Genomic DNA, 25251 nt, shown 5'->3' with positions numbered 1-25251 from the left:
GCCCTGCAAGCCAGGGCCATTGGCAGGAATAGATGACAGGTGTGCAGGGTGGCAGCCGTAGGGATCTCATGGGCTGTTTGTTGGTACAAAGATCTCTAGGCAGGAGGGTCTCGTGCTGGGCAGGGCATCTAGGCCCAAAGAGGGAAGAGGAAGAGGAGGAGGAGGGAGGAAAGAAAAGCAAATGATGGGTGGCAAGGAATGCTGACCCCTGACTGGGGAGACTGGTGGGAAGAGAGGCGTGTAGACCTTAGGTTCCTGCCTGAGCCTGCAGCCCCAAGAGCAGGGGATCAAAATCCCTTGGCAGATCCCAAAGCCCTTCACTTCTACGCCCGTGACCCCCATAGGCCTTTTTGGAGAGTTCTCGCCAGGGCCTGGGCCTGGCTCTCTCTCAGGTGTTCCCTGGGCTCTGGGAGAACCCTAAGTAGCTCCTCTTGAGGAAATGTTGGGGTCTCCTGGTTTATCTCACCGGAGAAATACTGAGAGCCAGCATTTCTGCTCATGGGATCTCAAGACCTGGTGTTTTCCACACCGATAAGGAATATTAATAAGGGGCTCTAATTAAAGCCAGCTGCAGGTGTGACTCTACTGTGACGTGTCTAATGCATGTCCTGTTTCAGATGGTGTCTGAGCTAAAAGACCATCTTCTGAGATACCTACAAGGTGTAGAGAAGAAGAAAATTGAACAGATGGCTGTGGACTACACTTCAAAACTGGTTGGTTTTGCTTTTTCTCCTCGCCCTCATTGCCTCCTCCCCGTGTCTAACCATCAGAATGTGGGCAGTTCAGTGAGAACATTTGTGTATTTTTCAGATCGGGTTTTTGGAGATCTACCATCCTCAAACCACTATATTTGGAGCTACAGATTGAGGATAGAGAAATAACGACAAACAGAAAGAAACTGGCTTTGAAATTGGTTTATTGCCCCCTTTCACTAATGATTTTACTCTCATGGAAGCAAAGGACAACAAATTTGGGGTGGTTGCCAAGTGATCCACATCGCATTGTGGCAACTTCTAGCTCCTCCATAGAGAAAGCAATCATTTCTACACATTTATTTTTGCAGTGAACCTTGGAAGGTTAGGTTTATTAGATGTGATTCTGATTTAATCTCTTTCAAGTTGAAGTTTTCTTCCTCTATTGCAGTTATTAGTGTTTGCTTTTGGACAATAATTTGATTTCTATGGAAAGATTTGAGTTTCATAGTTTTTACTGTATTAGAAGAGGTTGGTTATTTGCATCTAGTGATATTTATAAGCAGGCTTGATAAGGGAAGACTCCATGGCCTGCTTATGGGCTCACTTTATGAATGTGTTATTGATCTTCCCCATGTTGATGCTTGCTTGTTTTCTCACCCCTGTAGGTCGTACCTCATGATAATTTAACACACCTACCTGACATCTTTCTTTTCTGTAGATTTTAAGTTTCACCTTCCAAAGCGTCAAGAAGGGTTTTCATTCAAGCAGCGTTCTTCTCTGTAGTTGTTTTTTGGTGGTGTACTAGGGATTGAACCCAAGTCCTCCATGCTGAGCTATATCCCCAACCCTTTTTGAAAATTTTAAAATTTTAAGACAGGGTCTTACTGAGTTACTAGGTTGCCCAGGCTGGGCTTAAACTTGTAATCCTCTTGCATCAGCCTCCCAGAGTACCTGGCTCCATCAATGTTTCGGCGCTAATTTGTGTTAACAGTGCCTGGAGTGAGTAGGCACAGAGGTAATATGTGTGTAGACTCAGAACCCAGTGTCCCTAATTGAGGGCAAATCCCCCTGCCCTGTCCAGCAGCACAGGAGTGGGAGGCGTGGCTGGGCATATTCTAAAATATATACCAGGAAGCTGCTCCCGAGCCCAACAATGCGTCTCCCTGGGGATGGTTTCCCCTGCGCACCTGGGGACCCCTTTCTGCTCTGCCCCATTCTTAGCTTGTAGGTGCCATGTGCGGATTCAGGGTCCATCGCCTAGCAGAGACTGCTGTGCCGCTGAGATGGCAGGGAATTAGAATGGGTTTCTGGAAGAAGCTCTGAGGCAGGGAAAGCCGTCTACTTGGGTCGATTACCGTGATACTGCACTGACCACCTGGTTCCGATCAGTGTGCTCATATTCTCACAGGCAGCCCTGTCCAGGGCCCTCCCTCATGTGACAGCTGAGGACACTGAGGTTTAGGGGGATTGGCACCTTTCGAGGGTCACACAGCTAGGGAACCACAGAACCCAGACTTGACACCCTTTCTCCGCAGCACGTGCTCATTGACCTCCCGATGGGTGAGGGTCTGCAGAGGGGAGCTGGGTCAGCTGCCCGGCAGACAGTGTGCCCTGTTAGGCTCCAGGTGCATTTTCCATCTTCCCTCTCCACCTCCAGTGCCTCCGGCTGACCTCAGAAAGGGCAGTTGTGTTTCCGGGCACAGCCAGCTGCTTATGGCTGGAGGGGCCTTGAGGGAAGGGGTCTGGGCAGCGGTTAACAGACTGTCTTTCCCCTGCAGCTGCACCTCATTTGCTGCATACTGGAAACCAGTTGGAGGAAGCACAGTCTCGACTCTTGGGCTCTCCGACTGTACGCAAGTATTTTTCACTGTCCTTTATCGTGGGGTACAAAGAGCCAGCAAGGCTGTTCTAGCAAAGCCCTGGAAACCTCCTGGTTCAAAGCTGTTCTCACTAGCGGCAACACTGCCTGTCTCAGCCTCATGCTCAGCTGCCCTCTACCCCCTGGCACACGGGTGACCTGGACGCAGGGACACAGGAGCCCAGCACTGCCCAGCAGGATTTCAGTTAATACAGTTTCCAGCCTACGAGGCTGCTGTCCACAGGTCTCGGCCTTGGGTGACGGTCACTGCCACATTCAGGGGGCTTTCTCCAAGGCACAGCATGTCACGGTGAGTCCCCTGCTTGGGACAAATGGCTGACGTGCTGCTTCATTTTCACCCAGTGACGGCAGTGGCAGTGCTGCTGAATCTGCAGTCTTTCACCTCATGACCAGGATCTTGGAAGCCACCAGCAGTTTGTTTTTACCTCTGCCTCCTGGTAAGTCTTGGCCCTTGCTGTCACAAATCTGTTTCTGCTTCTTCACACGGATCGCGGTTGTTGGCACGTTATGAACTGCATGGTGGGCCCTGTGTGTGGGCTCGGGCTTGGTCTCCACGGGCCACAGCTGCCCCGGCGACTACTCTGTGCTGCAGCTCGTGACTGTGACCTTCAGGGCCTGACAGTGTCCTACCAGTGGGGCTGATCCGGAAGCCCTTTCTCTGATGTCTCCAGGCCCTGTTTGTCTGATCGAGGTGTCTGAAGGTGAATGCTGAGGAAGAAGTGGGTCTGGTTTGTACCGGGAATTGAGCTCATTCTCAGGTGCTTGGAACCTAAAAATCTCCCCTGGATTTTGAGACATGACCAAGCCAGTGCTCAAAACACCTCGGGACATGTGCGCTCGGTCACTGATTCACCTCGCCATTTGTTCACTCTGCAGATGTTTGTGGAGCAATGATTTCATGGCAGGAAATGTGCCAGAAATTAGTGCTACAAAGATTAGTAAGAGTCTAGTTGGGAAGCTGTGGTTATAAATTAATATCTATGATAAGAAATGAGTAAGCGCCTACTTGCTGTAAACCATCTGCCTTGTTATTTTTTATAGCAGGAGTTCCTAACATGAGACCTACCCTCCTCATACATTTTTGAATGCACAATACATTATTAACTATAGGCACCATCTGTGAGGTAGATCTCTAGAATGCATTCATCTTGTGTATCTCAAACTTTTTATACGGCTGACCAGCGACCCCCCACCCCTCTCTCCAGCCCTGGCAATCACTTTTTATTCTATTTCTGATTTTGACTGTTTTAGATACTTCATATAAATAAGTGGAAATCATGCAGTACTTGCCCTTCCGTAACTGGCTCATTTCAACTAGCGTAATGGAGGACCAGGTTCATCCATGTTGTTGATTTTGGCAGAATTTCCTTTTTAAAGACTAAGTAATATTCCTTTGTATAAATATTCTACCTTTTCTTTATTTGTTCATCTGTCAGTGGACATTTATGTTGTTTCTATATCTTGTCATTAATGCTGGAATGAACACAAGAATGCATAGTTCTCTTTAAAATCTCCATTTCAATTTTTTTGGCTATATACTCAAAAATGGAATTAGTGAATCAGATGGTAATTTGTATTTTTAATATTTTGGGGGGAATTTCATACTGTTTTTCACAGTGGCTACACCATTTTATATTCCCAGCTATAAGGGTTTCAATTTTTCCACATTCTTATCCGAATTTATTTTTTTTCTTATACCTTTTCTGAGAGGTGTGAGGAAACACCACATTGTAGTTATGATTTGTATTTCTCTGATGATTAGTGATATTGAGCACCTTTTCATAGAATTGTTGGCCATTTATTGTCTTCTTTGGAAAAATGTCCATTGAAGTCCTCCCATTTTTTAATTGGATTGTTTCCTTGCTATAGTTTATTTTAAAAATGTATGTCTCCTCTAGATATAACACTTTCCAGATATATGCGAAAATATCTTCTCCCATTCTGTAGGCTGCCTTTTCACTCTTGATTATTTCCCTTGCTGTACAGAAGTGTTTTAGTTTGATATAGTTCACTTGTATATTTTTGCTTTTGTTACTTATAATTTTGATGCAACACTCAAGAAAACATTGCCAAAAACAATGTCATGAAAATTCTTATGTTTTCTTTTAGAAGTTTTTTGGTTTCAGTTCTTACAACTAGTTTTTTAACCCATTTTGAGTTGATTTTTGTGTATGGTGAAGATAAATGTCCCATTTCATTCATTTCCATATGGATATCTGATTTTCCCAGAACTATTTATTTTTCAAAGAGATGATCCTTTCTCCTTTCTCCTTTGTGTATTTTTTTTTTTTTTTTGGTGGTGCCAGGGATCGAACTCAGGACCTTGCACTTGCCAGGCAGGCGTGGCGCCACTGAGCTACATCCAGGCCCTCCTTTGTGTATTCTTGACACCCTTGTTGAACACTGGTTCCTGGTCAATGCATGATTTATTATTATATGTAAGTTCTAATGAATGTTAAACTTTTTGCCAGCTTTCACTGAATAAATATATATCAGCTGGGGTTTTTTTGTAATAGCTACCTCATCAAAGTCGCCTTCATGAGGGGAATAGATGGTTTTATTTTTTACTTATTTTTTCATGATCTGTGATTTTTTTTTTGGTATTGGGGATCGAACTCGGGACCTTGTGCTTGCGAGGCAGGCGCTGGAACCACTGAGCTAAATCGCTGGCCCTGTGATTTTGTTTTTAATTATCTTAAGTTGTATGGTTGCAAAATTCACAAATTTGTGATTCTCCACTTTAATCTGATGAGTTTACAAAAAGCAGCACTACCAATCACACAAACAACAGTATAGCTTCTCGGGTTTGTGGTTTTTTGGTACCGGGGATCGAACTCAGGTCCTTGCACTTGCACAGCAGGTGGCGAAACCACTGAGCTAAATCCCCAGCCAGGTTTGTGTTTTGAATAGCTGTTTAAAGACTATCCTGAATTATAACTTAATCTGACTTAGTAAAGAGTTAATTTGCTATTGTATGATGCTGACTTTTAAAGGCATCTGGATTTACAGATCAACATTAAAATGTGAGAAGTGTTAAATTTTCTTTATTTGGTGTAATACATACAGCACACTAACATGCCTTTCAGTAAGAGGAAGCATTTTAGATACAGGAATTCTAATTAAATTGCAATAGTTAAAACTTAAAATATAAAATAGACATTGCTTCTTTATTTTCAAGCATTGCCTTTGACAGGCTAATGAACACAAATTGAAACCTGGGCGACTCTTTTTTTCTTTTTGGTAGCGGGGATCGAATTCGGGACCTTGCACTTGTGAGGCAGGCACTGGAACTACTGAGCTAAATCCTCAGCGAAACCTGGGTGATTCTTGATTTGCCCTGAGACAATAAAGGATTCCCCAGGTAGTAGAACACAGTCACATGACCAATTATATGAACCTAAATATAAAGCCAGTCTCTGACAGGGTTTGAGATGTCGTTCCCCATCCTTGTGAAAAGTTAAACATTACTAATCAATTCCAACCATCTCTTCAGAAAGGGAAAGCAGGAGCTACTGAACTGACATTACTATCAAAATTCATAAAAAGATTATATTCATTTAACTACAAGCCAAGTTATTTAAATCAGGACTTCCAACAAAAATATCCCGTCAGTCATTCATACTCTGAGTTCTGGCATATGCGATTAAGTTACGGCACACATAAGCCGCAGGAGAGGTCTGATTTGTAACAAACAGCACATTGATGACTCATTCGTGGCTTTGAAGCGGTGAGCTGCTCGGTCTGCCCTTTCTGCATCCTTGCTCATGCCAAGACCACCTCAGTTCCAGCAGGTGCTTCGTGGGCTCCTCCCAGTCCCCATTGCTGCCCCCTTGCCTGGGCAATGCCTGTTCCTGTTGGCATCGGTGGAAGAGAATCCAGCGGCTGGATGTGTCCTCTACCCACACAGATCTCGTGCTGGCCTCCCCTCTCCCCTGGGGCCCTGGACACACTTTGAACAAAGACCTTCTGGTGTTCTCAACATCACCCACTGTAAATTCACTCTTTCATGGCTGGCATGATGAAGATGCCTGCTTAGAGGCTAGACGTCCGCTCTCTTGGGAGTGGGTGGTTTTCAATGATCCCAACACAAAATAAAAAGCTTTTGCACAGCAAGAGAAACAACTGGCACGGTGAAATGACAACCTATAGAATAGGAAAATTATCTTTGTCAGAGATTCCTCAGATAGAGGACTCAAATCTAGAATATATAAAGAACTCCAAAAAATTTAGATCCCCTCAAATAAAAGGCCTAATAAAAATATGCAAATGAAATGAGACACTTTTCAGAAGAAGTACAAGTGGCCAATAAATACATGAAGAGATGCTCAACATTGCTGGTCATCAGAGAAATGCGAATTAAAACAACACTGAGATTCCATCTTATCCTAGAAAGAATGGCTGCCATCAAGAAATCAAGTAATAACAAACGCTGGCCAGGCTGTGGGGAGAAAGAACACTTCTACACTGTTGGTGGGAGTGTAAACTGCTACAACTGCTATAGGAATCGGAGTGGAGATTCCTCAAAAACCTAAAAATAGAAATTCCATTTGACCCAGCTATCCCTCTTCTAGGTATCTTCCCAAGAGTTAATATCATCATATTACAGTGATCCATGCACACCCATGCTTATAGCAGCACAATTCATAAAAGCTAAAGCCTGGAAGTAGCCTATGTGTTCATCAGCAGATAAATGGACAAAGAAAATGTGGTATTTACTCACAGTGGAGGGTACTTTGCCATAAAGAAGGGTACTTTTGAGTCATCAGGAAAATGGGTGCACCGCCAGACCATAATATTAAGTGAAATAAATCAGATACACAAGCTTAAAGGTCACATGCTTTCTCTTATAAGAGAAACCCAAAGTAAAAATAAAGAGGGAAATAACAGATAATAGGAGCAGGGAGACAGATCTTTCTCAGAGGGGAAGGGGGTCAGCAGATGGAGGAGGGGAAAGGGGCCAAGAAAGGAATGGGGACGTGTTATGTGCATGCACCAGCCCCATGCAGCAATGCAAAGCATGGACACAGAAAGGCACAGGGACCAAGAGACAGGTGGGCAGGGCCGGGCATTTAGCTCAGAGGTTTCGCCGCCTGCTGTGCAAGTGCAAGGACCCGAGTTCGATCCCCAGTACCAAAAAAAAAAAACAGAGAGAGACAGGTGGACAGGGGAGGGAGGGCCAGATAGGGGATGTAAAGAGGAACTGGTGTGTGTTTTGTACATGTACCAACTTCTCACAAGGAATGTGAACATTATTATGTTCTATACACGGTACTAATAAAATGAAATCTTGAAAAAAAAATCCCAATAGAATAGGAAAAGTGAGGTGTCCCCTAGAAAGAGTGAAGAGATTTTATGAAACGTAGATATAGCATTTGGGCTGAAGTTCATAATTGTTAATCTTTAACACAAAAGATGCAGTAGGGGCATGGACCGACTGTTCCAGATTTGACCATCACAGGTGCTCATGCTCTTTTTGAAAACAAATGAACCGACTTCCTGGGGGCTATTACTATGGCTGGGCGATCCTGAAAGCCTACTTTCTACACAACTCGAATTCCTTCATAGGCATAAGGAGGGGAAACAGAAAGATGCTGTCCACAGTGACTGAGCATTATTAGTAGACCTGTTTGTGGGTCAGGTGAGGAAGACCAGTTTTTCTTAAATGTTTTACTCATGTGACACTGAAGCAGAGGGGTGAAGTGACACAGGATCCTGCGTGGACATGCATGTGTCTGTATAAATGTGGGTGTTTATATGTTTGTAAGCACGCTTGCTCTCCAAGCCGACTGCACTAGTGATACTGTTTAAGTTCCAAGTGTCAGAAACCTGTAACCAGAATTGGTTAAAGACGAGAAGGAATGAGGATCACAAAAGGGAAGCCATGGTCTAAAACCAGGACATCTGCGGTTTAGAAGGATCTGTGTGTCCTTTTCTTCTAGATGAGGTTGAGTGCTGAGGACGAGGATTAAAGCTCAGGCCTCAGTCGGGCCATTTGCCCAGATCCTGAGAGCTGACACACAAGGAGATGAGCCACTGAACTTGGGACAGTGCCCCAGGACGGCAGGGGCTGAAGGGAGGGCATCAGGGACACCTTTAGGCCACGCATACTGGGCTGGGGAAGGAATTATGAATCCAGGAAATCAATAATATAAACAATTTAGTATGAATATTTCTTCAGAATAATTTCATGACTTTTTTTTAATTTGGAAAAGAATTCCAAGTCCATTTCAAAGATGTCATGTTGTTGGTTAGCTAGTAACGTCACAATTTCTGTTTTGGCTTCAGGAAAGCTAGGGCACTCGCCCCATTGCCAGCCTGTTAACATTTGCTATGGCAGAGTCACACCTCATGTGACCCTCAGGGCCCACTGGTCATGGTTCATCTGCGCAGAGAGAAAATGGGGCGAGGCTTCTGAATCTGGGCCCTGCGCACGGCCAAGTGCATTCACCAAGAGTGGACTGTGGATCCTCGGCACCCCCACACTAATCAGGTGCCAGGCTGCACGCTCGCCAGGCCTCTGCTGTCCACCCTCCTCACTCCCTGTGGGTCTTCATCCCTCCCGGGGCAAATGGCTCCTCCATGCATTCTTTGCCTATTGTTGTATGAGTATCCGAAACAAAAACTCAAACCCTCTTTCTATCCTGCTCAAGACCTTTGAATACCACCTCCCAGATGTTTCCTAAATAAACTCCATGCTATCACTCAGCATCTAGCCTCTGTCACAGACACTGGTACCACAGAACATTTTTAAATGTGCATATATTTTGTGATGATCTGGCCCCCGATCAGAAACGCTTACTGCTGCTGGTAAGTGGCCCTTCTCTGCTGAGTATAGCATTTCCTGCTGTCTTCACTCGGTGTGTTTTCTCACCTCATTTCCACCCCTGGGAACTGCATCTACTCGTCCAGCCTCCCCTCCAATGCTATCATTTCCAAGACGTCTTTTCTGATTCTTTCTCTTCTGCTGTCCTCTTCGTGTGTCCTGCATTGATCCCTTGTCATTAGCAGTGTGCTTGGGACTCTGGGTTTGTGCGAATTGTATATGGGTAGCCCTTCCTATGAGACTTGGGCTGGAGAGAGGACCTACATCTCTACCAACTTCTGACAGATTTGCTAACTGGCCATTTCCTGTACACTGAACCCAGGGCCTTCGAGCTGAGCTACATCCCTAGCCCTTTTTTATTTTTTGAGACAGGATCTCACTAAATAGTCTAGGCTGGGCTTGAATTTGCAATCCTCCTGCCTCAGCCACTGCAGTTTTGGGATTATAGGTGTGTGCCACCATACCTGGCTGTCATATTCACTCTTTTGTTTCTAAAATTTGGTCCAAGTAGACTGCAAAACCCTTTGTCAAGGGAATGACCAGAGATGAGGTATATAAACTGTTACTTTCTGACGCCTTTTTCCCTTCAGCAAAACGGTTCCCATCTCAATAACCTGTTAGCCTGGGTTGATGGAGCTTGAAGCTCTTTTCTCTTTTCTATCTTGCTGTAGAATCTGAGATGTATTAGACTGTAAAACTTTCCACTGAGCAGACCTTGCCCTTGTTTTGCCTGGGGAGGGACTCAAAGTCAAGGAAATACAGACTTACTGGGAACTTACCCAACACCAGCACGGTGCTTAGTTGTGATCATACAAAGAAAGAAACTTGGAACTTGTGTGTAAGGACTTTGATTCCAGGCACCCAGTCGCGAGCAAGGTGCTTATTAATATGATCTGGGTCACTCTCTGGGCTGCTGGAGACGCTGGCTGACCTTGTCGCCCTCTGGTCACTCACCCTAGGTTTCCATACCCTGCACACCATCCTCGGGGTCCACTGTCTCCCTCTGCACAGCCTGCTGAATTACATCGATAACGGAGTGTTGCTTCTCACCGAAACGGCGGTCACGAGGCTCCTGAAGGGTAAGAGGCTCTGTGTTTTCCCGCCAGCCTTCCTGGGGTGAGACCTGTGTAGTCACACGGGGCCGGCGGCACTCAGAAGGGTCCCCCGAAGGGAACCTACTACTGTCCATGTGTGAACGTGGACATCCTTGTTCCCACTGTGCTCTGCGCCCCCCGCCCCCCGCTCCCGGAAGTGACGCAGCGGGTACCGTTGAGTGCAGTCCGTTTCCGGAATCTTGCTCTGGGTCAGCAGAGAGGGCTTTAGCCTTTTCTGTGGCCCAGGGGCTCCTGGATCCACACAGCTGCTGGATTCCTTTTCTGTACTTGAGGCTAAGGGATAGCGTAGGCTTATTTCTCAAGAAAGTGTCACAAAACGGCCTGTTTTCAGCTTATTAACACCGTCATTTCAGAGTCAGACTCGAAATGCAAGAAAATCCAATGACAGATGCACTACTCACGTGAATTTGTCCTTCCAGTAGGTCTGTCGTGTTATCACTGCGGTCACTCGGCTTTAGTGCATTAACCGGCGAAGTTTGTTAATACAGGCTGAAGCATTTATCATTTCTCAGGGTAGCTAATGCTGTAAGTGTGGCTAGCACTGTGTTATAGAAAAGTCCCTTTAATTCAGTTATCAACTAAAAATTTTCAAAGGGCTGTTAGATTAGCCTGAGGATATAAGGTTGGAAAATGCATTAGCAAGATCAACCACTCACAAATTAAAAACTTGTAGGTATTAAAGTAGGTGTTGGTCTTGTTTCCCAATCCCCAACTTTCTTTTTAAAAAAATTTTTATTAGTGAATGTTTGCAAGTCCATAGTGATCATATTCATTGTGCAGAATTGGTACATGTACGTGACACATCTCAATTCTTTTTCCCCCCTTCCACACACTTTAAAATTTTTTTTTGCCAGCATCAGATTCATTTATGTATTTTATAAATGCTTATGAAGTTAATTATTATAATTTCAGATTAACAGCCAGACTAATAGGACAAAAAACTATAAAATACATAAGACAATTATACTCAATCAAGGGACAATTTTAGATACATGCTGGATTATAATAACTTTTTTTTCTTTTTCTCTTTTTTCCCTCCAATCCCTAACTTTCTTGTAGATCTGGATAATACCGAGAAAAACGAAAAACTGAAATTCAGCGTCATTGTGCGGCTTCCTCCGGTAACCCTGAATTTTACTTTCCCCTAATCCTTGGCACAGCTCTCCTTCGATTTCTTCTTGAAAGAGGAGCATGACTTGCTTTTAGCTAAAATCCGTTGAATCATTTTCCTTTCCAGCTATTCCCAAGAATCCCGTTCGTCCCCACCTCTGTCAGCTCCCCGCCTTGTTGGCACTATCCACAGAGAACATTTAGCTGTTCTCTCCTCTTGGGAAACTGAACTAATATTTACAGCTGAGTCTGAGGAGGAGGGAGAGGGGAAACATGTGATTTTGGCATTCGAACTCACAAGAAATTGCAGTACAGGTGAGGTCAGAAAGTTCTGGAACTCCAGTTCCTCCTCCTACATTTCTGCCAGCATGGAAACATCCCCAGATCAGAGGAAGAATGAAAAACACGAGAGGAAATAGTTATAAAGGCACACCCTACTCTTTTTTTGTGGGAGATATTAGCTCTTGGAGTCAGAAATACTACAAAATATGAAATTCCACAGCAAGGCCTCTGAGCCTCAGAGGTCAGGCAGCCGTGTCTACTGTTTATAGACCTTAAGTGCTTGTACCTCTGTCACTGTCCCCAACAGGAGCATCTGTGGCCTTCCTGGACCTAATAGTTTTGCTTTGTAACAGTCCCTCCCTCCCAGGCTGACTGAAGCAAAGGCGAGAATAGAGAACTAAGCTAATTTTCCGTGGCTCCGTCTCTCTGGGGAAGGTTGGTGAACATTTAGTTTGGTCTCCATATTTGATCTCCCCACTCCCACACTCTTAGGGAATTAAAATTTTGTAGGCAAGACAGTGGCAGAGAAGTTGATTAAACAAGCCTTCAACCTTTAGTTTCCTGTCAAAATATCACTTCAGGTTGGCATGCCCATCTCCAGTTTTGAAAAAGAGCAGGTAAATTCCATTTCAGAAAAAGAAGTTAGCAGTATCAGTGTATAAACTACTTTCTTCCAGGTGGCATTTGAGGGAGTATTTATTCAAAATTCAGAAGCACATCTCGTAGGAGCATGGCCTTTCTCCAAGGATCATTAATCATCAAGAGTGTTAGAATAGTAATGAGCTACTGTGGAATAATAGTTTGAAAATTGTGAGTAATTCTGGGGTATATTTAATGCACTGTGAGATATATCCTGCTCTGCATTTTTCAATTGCCTGGTAGCTTATTGGCCAGAAGATCTATCGACTTTGGGATCATCCTGTGAGTTCCAATGTCATTGCCCGGAACCATGTGACCAGACTGCTTCAGAACTATAAGAAACAGGTGAGTCTGTGCCAATGCACAGCCACTAAAGGCTTTCTGGGTCCTATCTGCCCATTTTAATATATCCATGCGAACAGCAATTCCAGTTCTTAACACTTTATTTAAATTTGGGCTTGCTTGGGAGAATCAACTAATACCAGAAGTGGTTTCCCTTTTAGCCGTGGAGTTCTGTGATCAACAAGTCATCATTCAGTGTAGACTTTCTGCCTCTGAACTACTTGATTGAAATTCTGACCAGTCTAGAGTCCTCCACTCAAGGTAATTCACAAGGTTTTTCCTTGTGTTCCCTCGGCCCAGCTGTTCTTCCCTTTCCACTTCTGTGCCCTGTGTTCTTCCCCAAGTGCCCCTGATTTACGAAGAAGTCTCTATTGCAATTGATTTTCATTAGCGACACAGGGTTTGCTATGTAAATTACCAAAGGAATAATCACCCTTGAAGTTTTAAGAGAATTTAAAGGGTTGAAAACCTGTTTGGCTGACGTGAAGGCCTTTTCTTGGAGCTGAAGTTTAATGAAATTTTCAGAATAATGTGTTTTACTAAAATATAAGATAATTGTGATTCCAATAAATTGTGGGAAACAAAGTTATAAATATTCCATGGCTCCATGGTAACACATCCTCTCTCTCTGTTTTTCCCCCCAGCTCTGAATGATTTTGAAGGACATGACAATGTGGATGCAGAATTTGTAGAAGAAGCAGCTCTAAAACATACCACAATGCTTCTAGGCTTATAAGAGAGAAAATGCAATCAGATTGGTTTTCAGCATTTTCATCTTACTCATTAACCTTCCTCTTCTTGGGAATTCTTTAGCAATATCTACAAGTGGACAAAGCAGAATATATTGTTGAATCATCTGAGTTTTAGTTTTATACATGTTTGGGAGGAATGAAACTGCTGTATCTCATTCCAGTTTTGAGCATCTGATGAGCAGTCAAGTATAGAGAAATGACAGTCTGAGACAGGAAACAGCATAAACAGGGCTCTTCCTACTGGCCTGGTAGGCCAATAGCTACCTTCCATTACACTCTGAAATAAAACATCCTTTAAAAATGTGGAACAGTTGGGCCGGGGATTTAGCTCAGTGGTTCTGGCGCCTGCCTCGCAAGGGGAAGGACCCGAGTTCGATTCCCAGTACCAAAAAAAAAAAAAATTGTGGAACGGTGAGTGCATAGAACAGCAAAAACTAGATATGTTACTGAAAATAGCATAAGCAGAAAAATTCAGTGTTGCATAAAGAACATTACTGGGAAAGAGAATATTTTTTAAAATCTGGACTAAATCAAATCTGCTATCTCTGATACAGAATAACTTGTAACATATAGTGAGTGATTTGTACATATAGTATTTAGAATAACGTTTGTCTTTGTGATGGTTCAGATGGAACTTATTTACTTTTTTTATATTTATAAAAGTTTGGTTAAATTTTGTCATTAAAAAAACCTAAATACTGAGAGCCTTGGCCTGACTCTTCCTGCTCTTTTTTGGTACTGGGGATCGAACTCGAGTCCTTGCACTTGTGCAGCAGGCAGCGAAACCACTGAGCTAAATCCCCGGCCCTCTTCCTGCTTTTGAACACAGCCTTTTTACTCCGTCCAGGACTTTTGAGTCCATGAACTTGCTCCTCTAAAAGCCCCCTGTGGCACCTCACTGTACCTCATTGTACTGTTTTCCTCTTTCTTTCTCTCCTATGGTAATTCTTTTGGGACCCCTAAATACAGTTCCTCCCCAGGGTTGGCCTGTGGCCCTTTGCTTTTCTCTCATTACACTGTTTCCCTCAGTACATGTGTGAAATTTTAATGATTATAAATATGGCTAGCTGGTACAATAATTATTTTCTAATAATCAACTTATTCTCTAAAAATTACCAATGTGGCCTAAAAATTGTCCTCGCCTCTAGAATTTCTCTTTTTGTTAACATACTTCGTGGTCACTTCAACTCAAAATCTTTTTCGTTTTTTTTTTGGTACCAGGGATTGAACTCGGGTCCTTGTGCTTTCGCAGCAGGCGGTGAAACCACTGAGCTAAATCCCCAGCCCTGAAAATCTTGATAAGGACTTTTCTTTCATTCCCCACTTCCTTTCATTTCAACTTGGATTGTTTCTGTTGCTTCTTAGGGCCTAATGTATCGAACATATATTTGAGATGAACAGTGTGACCCTGTCCCTCTGTTCATAACCCTTCAATAATTTGGCATTCATTAAATGACAAAATTCAAACTCCTTGACATTCAACTCCCCCAAACCCTGACCCTAACAGGATGAACATTCTGTGGCAGCCAAGCGAGCTCACTGGGCCTTGAACACAACACTTTCGTCTGTTCCCCAAGGCTGGCTCAGGCTGCTCCTCCCACCTGAATCCCCCTCCACCTGTTAAAATCTTATTTATGCTTAAGGGCCACATAAAAAGTCCCACCTGATGGTGATCCAGGCCACTTCAGCGCATGGTGGCGCCTGCCTTCTTTCAACCCATAGCACACCCTGTACTATTTTATAGCCTCCGTCCCTTTGTGAATTTAAATGTTTCCATTCTTAGGTTGTTTAAACTTCCTACCTGCCTAGTTTTTGAATCCCTAAAGAGGTTACTGATTCCCACAACACAGCGACTGTGTTTAAAGACGCAGTATTTCTTTGTTAACCACAGCTTATACAGTGTTACCCATCAGAGGAACTCCGGACTAATAACAGATTATCACAGTTGGATTCAGGACTCACAGAATGAGAATGAGGTTAAATTTTGCTCTACTTTGGTAGGGTAGGGGCTTGGAATAGAATGTTTCATTTGGCAAAATAAAAGGATGTGATATTTCTCACCCCCAGAGTTGTAAAATAAAATTCCTAACTGCTACCAGTATGAAAGAACTTCAGCATATTAGTGAGTGTAAAAGCACAACTTTCAGACATACTTGTGTATCATGTATGTGAGGAAATAATTCAGTTAGGAAGTCAGTTATATGAAATGCAACAAAATTATAGCAGAATTGCCCCATTTTCAAGTCTTTCACACGCAAAGTTATTAGTATTTTGAGATTTTTGAAAAATCTGATGTCAGAGCTTAAAATAACGAGTTTATTTTCAGATAGCACGGTAAAATATCTGAATTTAAAGGGAAGGTTAATCAGGGCATGGACATTTTTACAGCAAAAGGACTTCTGTCAAACATAATTGTAATGTTATTTCAGAAATGACCAGCGTCCCTGCTGCTTTTTATCTGATTTAGTTTTGCCAACATGACTTCCAGCGCCACTTACCCCTCAACGAAGTAAGATGTCCCCTTTCAACACTGAGGGCAGTCCCCTTTCAGAGAGTCACTCTATCTTTTTAGGGTGCACACATGCAACAGTATCTGCTTTTTCTTTAATAAAGACCATTGCGCTTCCTTTGTACTTCATTGAAAATTTATTTTGCACTTTTACAGCACGTTGCACACTACATATTTCTAATTGTCAATATAAAGAGTGGAAAGGAGTTACAGGAGCAGTTCAAGTGTTTGCTTTGACATACTTGTAGGACAATTCTGCATCCTACTGAACACAATGCAAAACGTAGTGGCTGGTGATTATAACAGCAAACTGCACTGTACTCTGTGGTTGACTACCTCATATACCTGCAGTGTTAGAAGTATTGTGCTCACATAGGTGTAGCTCACATAGGTGTAGGTGTAGGTAGGAAGGAGCCTGGTTGAATCCTCTCTCACGGGAGCCTGGACTGGTTCACACATTCAGATTTCAATCGGCTTTATAACAGGTTTCCTTATGTGTCTCATGTTGGCTCCGGGCTCGCTGGGCTTAAATGGAGCCAGAGCACCATATGGTTTTGGCAAAGGCAGAGTAGCGTCTGCCTCAGGGATGTAGGCATTTGGACGCTGCTCCGCAGTCGTGTAGATGCCATTGGGCAACTGGTGATTCTCTGCTTCCAAGAACTCCTAGGAGCAAAGGAGGAGTTTCCCTTTCAGTTTTCTGAAAATGCTGAAGTTACTTCATCCTTGGGTCCCAGAAGACACAGCTGAGTCTGAGCAGCCTTGGACCATGCTGGCTGATACCCCCGGAAAGGGACAGGAGAACAGACAGTCCCCAACCCGTGCACAGCTCCTTGGAACGGGCTGTGTTGCTCAAGTAGCACACGGCTGCTGGGGTGAGGGTTTATCAGAACTGCTCAGTGGGGCCCAACTGCAATATCTGTCGTCAAGTTCTACTTGCATGTTTGTGACACAAGTCAGACCCTGTGCCCCGTTGTTTCTCCAGCGTATGTTTGGAATGTATGTTTTTCTGGAGCTTAAAAGTGAATAGTGGTCCTTGTAGAGACCTCTGCTTGGCAGTCTGACTTGTACCCCAAGCAGTCTCTGGAGACAGATGGTAGGCGGGAGCACTGGGTAGGAGGCTGGCACTGGCACTTTGGACTGTGGTACTTTCACTTTTCTAAATAGCAAACATCTAATGGCTCCTGGGACTACATGTGTGGAAGAATGGAAATGTTCTCATCTACAGGTTGAGCATCCCTAATCCCCAAACCTGAAATCCAAAATGGCCCAAAGTCCTAATCTCTTTGAGCACTAGTCACCTGGTGATGAACTGCAGTGGAAACACAGGTGCACTAGAATGACTGTGTAGAATGACCTTCAGCCTATGCAAATACAGTGAACATGAATTCCCTGATTAGATCTAGGTTCCAACCCCAAGTGATATCACTACATGTATGCCAATATTCCAAAATCTGAGAAAATCCCAAACACCTCTGGTCCCAAGCATTTTGGTAAAAGAGGGGGAACCCATATCATGAGAGGATTGAGCCCCTGAAAACTGCCCTTCCTGGCACATTTGACAAATGCAATATGGCGGCCAAAGCTTACCCGGGACTTCTCAGCCACCGCCATGGCATACATCTCTTCATCTCGAAGGACCTTCAACCATTTTGTCTCAATCTCTTTATTGAGCGGCAGACCCTTTTCTATTCTGGAATTGCAAGAGAAGATGAATTCTTCCTTCTCTCTTACTTCTTTTTGGAGTTCAATGGTCAGGGCTTGTTTCATGGACAGCTCAGCAATGACAGCCATCATTTTTTCTGTAGCATCTTTGATCCTCCTCTGATAGCCGTTCATCTAGAATTAAAGAGCCCAAGGCTTAGTTGATGTTCATGTTCCATGGAGACTCAAAGAAAATGGCAGACTGCTGGCTGTCTATGGTGTGGGGGCCATTCTTGCCAGAAGGAAGGAGGGCTAAGTGGGAGTTCACAGGAAGTAAGAACTGAAAGGGACTGCAGGGACTGAGTCCATCACTGATTGTGTAAAAAAGGACAAGGAAAGAAAAAATATCTAGTTACTATATTCAAGGTGAATAACATTGAGGGGAATAGTTTAGCATCTGTTTTAAGAGGGGGAAAGGAAAGGAGAGAGACTGTCCTTGCTGCCCAAGTTCTGGCTTAGTTTTGCCATTTATCAGTTTGTCCCTTAGCCAGCTGTGCTGAGAGCCTTCCGAGCATTTCTCTGGCAGGACGAGTGCCTTCTAAAGAGTCTGCCATCAGCTTGGACAAATGCACCCTTGGTGCAAAGTGACTTCCCTCCAAGAAAGGGAAATTCTCTATAAAAGGAAGGCAGGCAACTTTTCCAGAAACATGGGGTGAGTACCTCAGCCAATGGTCATCAGCTTTCTTATTTATGAGGAAAAGTTGTGAATTGTGCAACTGCCACTGGTCTGATCAGTCTATTAGTGGAAGTCATCAGGGCAGAAATGCAAAAGTCAGATAAAAACAGTGACAACAGCCTGAGACTGACTACCCTTTCCTATTTCCTATGCTAAAATGGTTTCCGGAACAGCCCGTTTCCTCATTCCGAATGTTCTTCTAGAGCCCATGACCTGCCAGGCACTGGGAAACTAACAGTGGGACCTACCGCTGCCCACCAGAGCCCACAGTGGGGGTGGGGGTGTCCCCCACTCCGCAGCCTCATCTGCTGGGACAGTGTCCACGCCTGTGTCCCTGCCCTCAGGCCTAGCTTGAGAGTAGTACACCATTGCTGGGTGGCTTCTGGGATACTCCGAGGGACAGCAGATGCCAGGTGAGTGGCCCATTCCCTCTCTGCTCATCACGCCTGCCCTAGTCCTGCTGCCTTGGCATCACCGAGCTCCATCCTATTGGCTGCTGCTTTCAGGGTGGCTTCTTGCAGTCCCGCCCCAGCAGCTGTGATGGCCTAGTGCTCATGTCTTCGGCTTCTTCCACGAGGAAGCTCCCTGTCACCAGCCTTGCCTTGGGAGCAGTGCCGGGTGGTGGCCCCACCCACAGTGCAGTCAGCCTGGGTATCACAGTACTGTTGTTCTCTCTGAGGTTCCCTCCATTTGTGGGTCTGGCCACGCTTTGGAGGGAGCAGTAGTTCCTACTGATGGGTGAGGCCCTCTCCTCAAGAAGAGCTAGAAAGGATTTAAGGCGTGGGACCTAACAAAGGTGACAATTGTGATGGCTGAGTAGGAGCCCTGCTACATGGAACTTATGTACATACTGTCATGGAAAAGCATAGGGTTTCTAACTGTGAAATGAACTCATTCACAGAACAAGACTGAAAACTTGTTCTGGACAATTCTGAGTCCTACGTATGTTTTTATGTTTCTCTGTCCTAGCCTGATCTCTCCAGTGCTTCTCAGTAAGTCCAGTGGTCTGAAGAAGAAAGGCAATACAAGAGTAGGGAGAAGAGAGCGGGAAGGTTCCCAGGCTGACCTTCTTGGCCAAGTGCAGTGTGTCTAGCTTACAGGCCTCTGTTTTGCTGTAGAGCCTGTCCGTGAGCCGGGAGACCTGTTCATAGATGAAATCCTTCTCCAGTAACTTCTCCTCCTTCTTGGCCAGCTGCAGTTCCAGCTGCAGTTGAAAACAATTTCAATAGGGAGAAAAAAAATCACAGGAGGCCCAGACTTCTTTCCTACTTAAAGTGTTATCTGGCCCCTCCCCAGCCCCTGCAGTGGGGGCACAGCCGCTTCTCAGTGGCTTAAATACCTCTGGAAAGGGGCTGGGTGGAGGCAAGACCTCCCCTGCCCCAGCCCCTTCCAGAGAGCTCTGAGGGTTCTTCCCCCACTGTAGACATGGCCCTCCCAGCTCTGTCTGCTCTCCACACTGCCATGCTTTGATGTGGTCCCACCAGGAAGACAAGTCACCCATTCAAGAAGGCAGAAGTGCTTCTTTGGGCCAAACAGAAAGGTGTGTTAGGAATCTTGAAACCACTGGATTTTGACTTCTTATGGCAAGTAACTAAATCAAGCTGAGAACTTACTAGATTATATCAAAAGGCTAAGTGACTGGAATTATGAAGATAGGCCTGTCTGCCCAATAGGAAACAGTCCACAGGTATCCGTGAAACTATCAACAAGGAGCAAAGAGATGCCATTTTAAGAAAGAGTGTTTACCTCATCTAATTTTTTGATCATTTCTTCTTGGCTCAGATCTTTTCCTGGAAGGAGGCGGGTTCTGTTCTTACTCTCAGGGTTTACAAACTCTTTCTCCAGGTCTTTTATTCTGTCTGTACACTGTGAAAACTATTAAACAAGAAATAAACATTAGCTTTAAGACTAACTCTTTAGCTTGGCAAGCTTAAAATTGCATAGTCAGGGTCTTTAGAGTCCCTCAGGAGGACCAACCCCAGCAAGGGTAGAGGAGAACTTTGTTTGCTTAACCCCTTCATCTAAGACTTGGGGTTAAGTGATATTTTTGCTTGTGCATGGGGCCACGAGGATGACACCTAGATTTGACTCTGCAAGGTCAGGCAGTGTCAGAAATCTGAGCCATCAGAGAGAAAGCTTGGGGTGCCGTGTAGCTCCTGGGCTCAAAATGTACAGCCTTCCCCTCTGCTGGAGATTGCCTCAGAGACTGGAGTAGCTGGCACCCAACATGCTGGATGCCATTTTGAAATCCTTTGTTGGCAGTAAGTTTAATGGCATCTTAAACAGTGATTAAGGACTCTGAGAAACAGCCTCAACCATTGGTATATTTTTTGCTAAATCCCTAATGTAAGGCCTTTTGAGTTAACTGTGTGTATTTGCTGAATCATTGAGACTCAGATGTGAGTGAGGACCATGGCAACTCCCAAGAAAGAACGGTAGCCACACTTAGCTTTTGTTTGATAAGGAGAGATATGGCAACAACCAAGAAGCAGTATATTCAGCTTTGCTGAGAGTCTGTGAGTGATTAATGAAATCATTTATTCTTTTAGTTTCCTCAACTGGCACACTGGTAAGGCTCAGGTTCATGGGCCTGATACACTGAGTGAGACAATACACTTAACAACACACCCAAGAGTGACACAGGTAAGATGTTAAAGTTTTAAGTGGTGTTCCTCCTCCCTGTAAGAATAATTTAAAATGGCGACATAACTGTTTTCTGTTTTTCCTGCATCTTCAATTGACCTTAATATAGAATTGAAGTACAGATGCAATCAAGAGCTTGTTGCAGGATACAAAGTGAACATTACAAGTTCAATAACTTTTCTATACACCAGTAATGAAGTAGCTGAGAAAGAAATCAGGAAAACCATTCTAGTCACGATAGCCTAAAAAATTAAACCCAACCCAACCCTTAGGGATCAACTTAACCAAGGAGGTGGAAGACCTCTACAGTGAAAATCATAGAACACTGAAGAAAGATGTTGAAGACCCTAGAAGGTGGAAATAACCCCCATATTCATGGATCAGCAGAATTACTATTATCAAAATGACCATATTGCCAAAATCAATCTACAGATTCAATGTATTCCCCATCAAAATTCCAATGTCATTCTTCACAGAGCTAGAAAAAACAATTCTGAAATTTATATGGAAACACAAAATACCCAGAATAGCCAAAGCAGTCCTTAGCAAAAAGAGCCAAGCTTGGAAGCATGACAATACCCAATTTCAATTTATACTGCAAAACCATAGTAACAAAAATAGCAAGGTACCAGCACGGGGAAAGGCACACAGATTTGCACACTGTGGCTTGTATCTGTAATCCCAGCACTCTGGAGGCTGAAGCAGGAGGATTGCAAATTTGGGCCCAGCATGGGCAACTTAGCAAGACTCTGCCTAAAAATAAAAATAAAAATGACTGAGAATGTAGCTCAGGGAAAAGGCTCTGAGTTCAATCCTCAGTACTGAAGGGGGGAAAAATAAACCAGTAGAATGGAACAGAGGACACAAAAACAAACCTACACAACTACAGCCACCTGATTGTTGAAAAGGAGCCAAAAACATACACTTCAGAAAAGAAAGCCTCTTTAATAAATGGTGCTGGGGTAGAATATTGAAACTAGATCTTCATTTCTCACTCGGTACAAAAATCCAAAATGGATCAAAGACCTAGGTATAAGACCTGGTAAGGCTTGTGTCTAGATGTCCTCCCAGAGCCTCACGCCCTCATAAGTGGGGCTTTTACAGAGGTGGCTGGGTCTAGAATGTGTGATGCTAGGGTTGAGTCAGGGTGCAATGCTAGGCTCAAGGGCACTGGGATTAAGGGTGTGAGTGCTGCCCGCCCTAAGGGCAGGTAGCCTGGATAAGATACAAGGGACGAAAAGAGGCTTGTTGCTTGTTGGTTGCTGCTAGACTGCTGGCTACTTTCTGCCTGCCCTGCATTGCCGTGGACTGTTTCTCCTCTTCGATGCCCCTCTGCCAAGCCACCCTGCCTTGGAGCCAGATGACTATGGACTGAAACCTGTACAAACTGTGAGCCAAATAAACCTTTTCTCCTTTAATTTTGGGCATTAGGGATTTTGTCTCAACGACAAGAAAAGTAACTAAGACACCTGAAACATTGAAACTGCAAGGGAAACACTTGAAGCAATAGGCCCGGCAAAGACTTTCCGACTAGGATTCCAACAGCATAGGAAATAATAGCAAGAACCCAACGGGATTACATCAAATTAAAAAGTTTCTGCTCAGTCATGGAAACAACCAACAAAGTGAAGACAGCCTAGGGAATGGGAGAACATTTTTACCAGTGATTCTTTCAACAGAGATTAATATGTAGAATATATGAAGAACTTAGAAAAAAAAAATCAAATCGCCTAATCAATAAATCAGCAAATGAATCGAACAAACTCAAAAGAAGCACAAATGGCCAATAAGTACATGAAAAAATGTTAAGATCTTTAGCCATTAGGAAAATGGCAATCAAAGCTACATTAAGATTCCATTTCATTCCAGTCAGAATGGCTATCACCAAGCACACGAAACCCAATAAATTCGGACAAGCATGGGGGAGGGAGAGAGGAAGGCTTCTACACTGCTGCTGGGAATGTGAATGGAAATCGGGATGGAGGTTCCTCAAAAAAGGTCAACAGCAACAAAGTAGAGCTACCATTGGATCCAGCTGTGCTACCCTTTTGTATATACCCACGAGGATTAAAGCCAGCCTATTAGAGCGATACCTGTGTGCTCATGTTTATTGTGGCACGATTCATAACAGCCAAGGCATCAAACCACTCCAGGTGCACACAACAGACGGATGAATAAAGAAAATCTGATATATACACATTGGTGTATTATTCAGCCATAAAGAAGAATGAAATTATGTCATCTTCAGGGAAATGGATAGATCTGGAGATCCTGCTATGCGAAGTAAGCCAGACTCAGACAACTATGGCATGTTCTCCCTAATGTGTGGAATCTTAAAAGATGGCATGAAAGTAGAAGGGAGAATTGTTATTGGAGAAGAGAAAGTGAAGGAGGGAGGAATGGGGGAGGGTGATGGGAGATGGATATGAACAAAATATACTCATGGAAACCCAATATTTTGTAAAATTAATAGGCACTATTATAAATTCATTTAAACATTTAAAAAAGTGAACAGGGAAAAATTATTGCATTTATTACTAGCAAAACAATGTTTTCTTAATTATAAACTGAATGAAAAACAAAAATATGATGCTTGCTTATTAAAGTAGTGCCTGCACTTTATTTCCTCACTGGCATTTGAGGAAAAATTGTTTACTTTCTCTATAGAAAGTAGAATTCCAGTGTCCTAAAATAGCTTGAGCCTTCCAAACTGCCTAAAATGGAGCTGTTATTCCTGGAACCTGGAGCGTATGACTCACAATAACCCTTGGGTTAGTCCGTTGGATACTTAAAAACTGTTCTAAGTCCTGAAAATGATACAAGAAAAAGGAAGACTTCATTGCAGCTGTAACAAATAACAGAGTGTGACCAACATGAGGCCTCGAGGCCAGAGACAAACCTGTCACCTCCTGTCCTTCCGACACACACAATCAGTGGTCACTAGACAACTGCATAGTGAACGTTAACAAGAAACTTTCCACTCCACTTCCTTAAGCTTAGAATTAACCCTGGTAGACCCGTAGGTAACTGATAATCCTTAGCCCACACATCTCAATTTATATGCAGTTTTTGACTGATAAATGCTCACCATCCGGCAGGGCACAGAGTATTGTTAAATGCATAGTATTTCCCTTGTACGTAAAACTGAAATTCATATTTGACAGTGGTAACTGTTTTTATCTAGTGAAATGCCAAATATCTTTCCTAAGAACAATTTAATCCACTTGATGGGAAGTATTGATTTGAAGTTAATGCAAGAAATATGCTTATACAATACAGAAGAAATTGTCTGGTTTTAGATCGTACTGAGTTTATTTACTTTTTATTTTTTTGAGTCAGGGTCTCCCTATGTATTCCAGGCTGCCCTTGAACTCACTATGTAGCCCAGGCTGGCTTTGAACTTGTGGCAGTTTTCCTGCCTCAGCCTCCCTTGTGGTGGGATTACAGGTGTGCGCTACTGGGACCGGGCAGGGGGGCTATCTAGCGCCTCAGCTCTGAGGCGTGCCCCATTAGATCTTACTGACGTTAAAGTTCTTTTGTTCTACAGGGCATCTTGAAGGTCAAGGATGGGCAAAGGCAGGCTGAAGCTGTGTTTTGAGAAAGAGTGGGAGAGAACCAAATCACTCCGGAGAATGGAGCGAGTACGAGTTCCCAGCAGATGGGGTGGTGCGGCGCGGGGACTGCTCCCCAGAGTGAAGGCTGTGCATTTCTGAGCTGTAATTTGAAGTTCTCTGCATTTCTGTAACACAACTCTACACAACACGCCCCAAGTCTTTAACAAAGTCCGTCCAAAGGCCCTGCACAAAAAGCCTCGCGCAGTGTAGATGGAAGGAGGAGCCAGTCTGGAGTTTGCCCTGATGTGGCACAGAAGTGGAGCACGCACTGCAGGGGCCGGTGAGGGGATCCCCCAGATGAGCCACAGAGATCCAGGGGAGACGCTGTGGGACCCCAGGGGGACACTGCACCACTGCATCTGAAACCAGGCTTCACCCCCGGAAGAAAGTGAAGTGTTTATAGCTAACAGCCAGGCACACACTGAAGCCAAGACCCTGGTGGATTTGCACAACTGGAAGGTGTTGTCACCT

At 44.0% G+C, this 25251-nt stretch overlaps 2 protein-coding genes across 13 annotated transcripts in view; one reads left to right on the top strand and one right to left on the bottom strand.

Moving 5' to 3' along the window:
• The window catches only part of Gsap (gamma-secretase activating protein), a 74354-nt gene extending 60013 nt beyond the window's left edge, over positions 1 to 14341 (top strand). For 4 of the 6 annotated variants that reach the window (XM_087206538.1, XM_013070337.3, XM_087206540.1 and 1 more), the window contains 8 exons: positions 618 to 713; positions 2474 to 2544; positions 2917 to 3011; positions 10357 to 10476; positions 11572 to 11633; positions 12787 to 12888; positions 13047 to 13146; positions 13530 to 14341. In XM_087206538.1, the coding sequence (XP_087062664.1) occupies positions 618 to 713; positions 2474 to 2544; positions 2917 to 3011; positions 10357 to 10476; positions 11572 to 11633; positions 12787 to 12888; positions 13047 to 13146; positions 13530 to 13621 (738 nt within the window). In that variant the 3' untranslated portion in view covers positions 13622 to 14341. Of the gene's footprint in view, positions 1 to 617; positions 714 to 2473; positions 2545 to 2916; positions 3012 to 10356; positions 10477 to 11571; positions 11634 to 12211; positions 12340 to 12786; positions 12889 to 13046; positions 13147 to 13529 lie in introns of those variants that run through there. The other 2 variants (XR_002392999.2, XM_087206539.1) reach the window with 2 other exon arrangements.
• Positions 14342 to 14833: 492 nt separating this feature from the next.
• The window catches only part of Ccdc146 (coiled-coil domain containing 146), a 136777-nt gene continuing 126359 nt past the window's right edge, over positions 14834 to 25251 (bottom strand). For all 7 annotated transcript variants that reach the window (XM_087206534.1, XM_004839732.4, XM_021253955.2 and 4 more), the window contains 4 exons: positions 20270 to 20398; positions 19590 to 19727; positions 17734 to 17982; positions 14834 to 16809 (listed from right to left, as the gene is read on the bottom strand). In XM_087206534.1, coding sequence (XP_087062660.1) covers positions 16606 to 16809; positions 17734 to 17982; positions 19590 to 19727; positions 20270 to 20398 — 720 coding nt within the window. In that variant the 3' untranslated portion in view covers positions 14834 to 16605. The remainder of the gene's footprint in view (positions 16810 to 17733; positions 17983 to 19589; positions 19728 to 20269; positions 20399 to 25251) is intronic.

This window comes from Heterocephalus glaber, unplaced genomic scaffold (genome assembly GCF_053883595.1).
Source record: "Heterocephalus glaber isolate CG9 unplaced genomic scaffold, H.glaber_assembly_v1.0 deba00000676, whole genome shotgun sequence".
NCBI lineage: Eukaryota > Metazoa > Chordata > Mammalia > Rodentia > Bathyergidae > Heterocephalus > Heterocephalus glaber.
The sequence above is the reverse complement of the archived record's forward strand: the minus strand, read 5'-3'. Positions and strand labels throughout refer to the sequence as shown.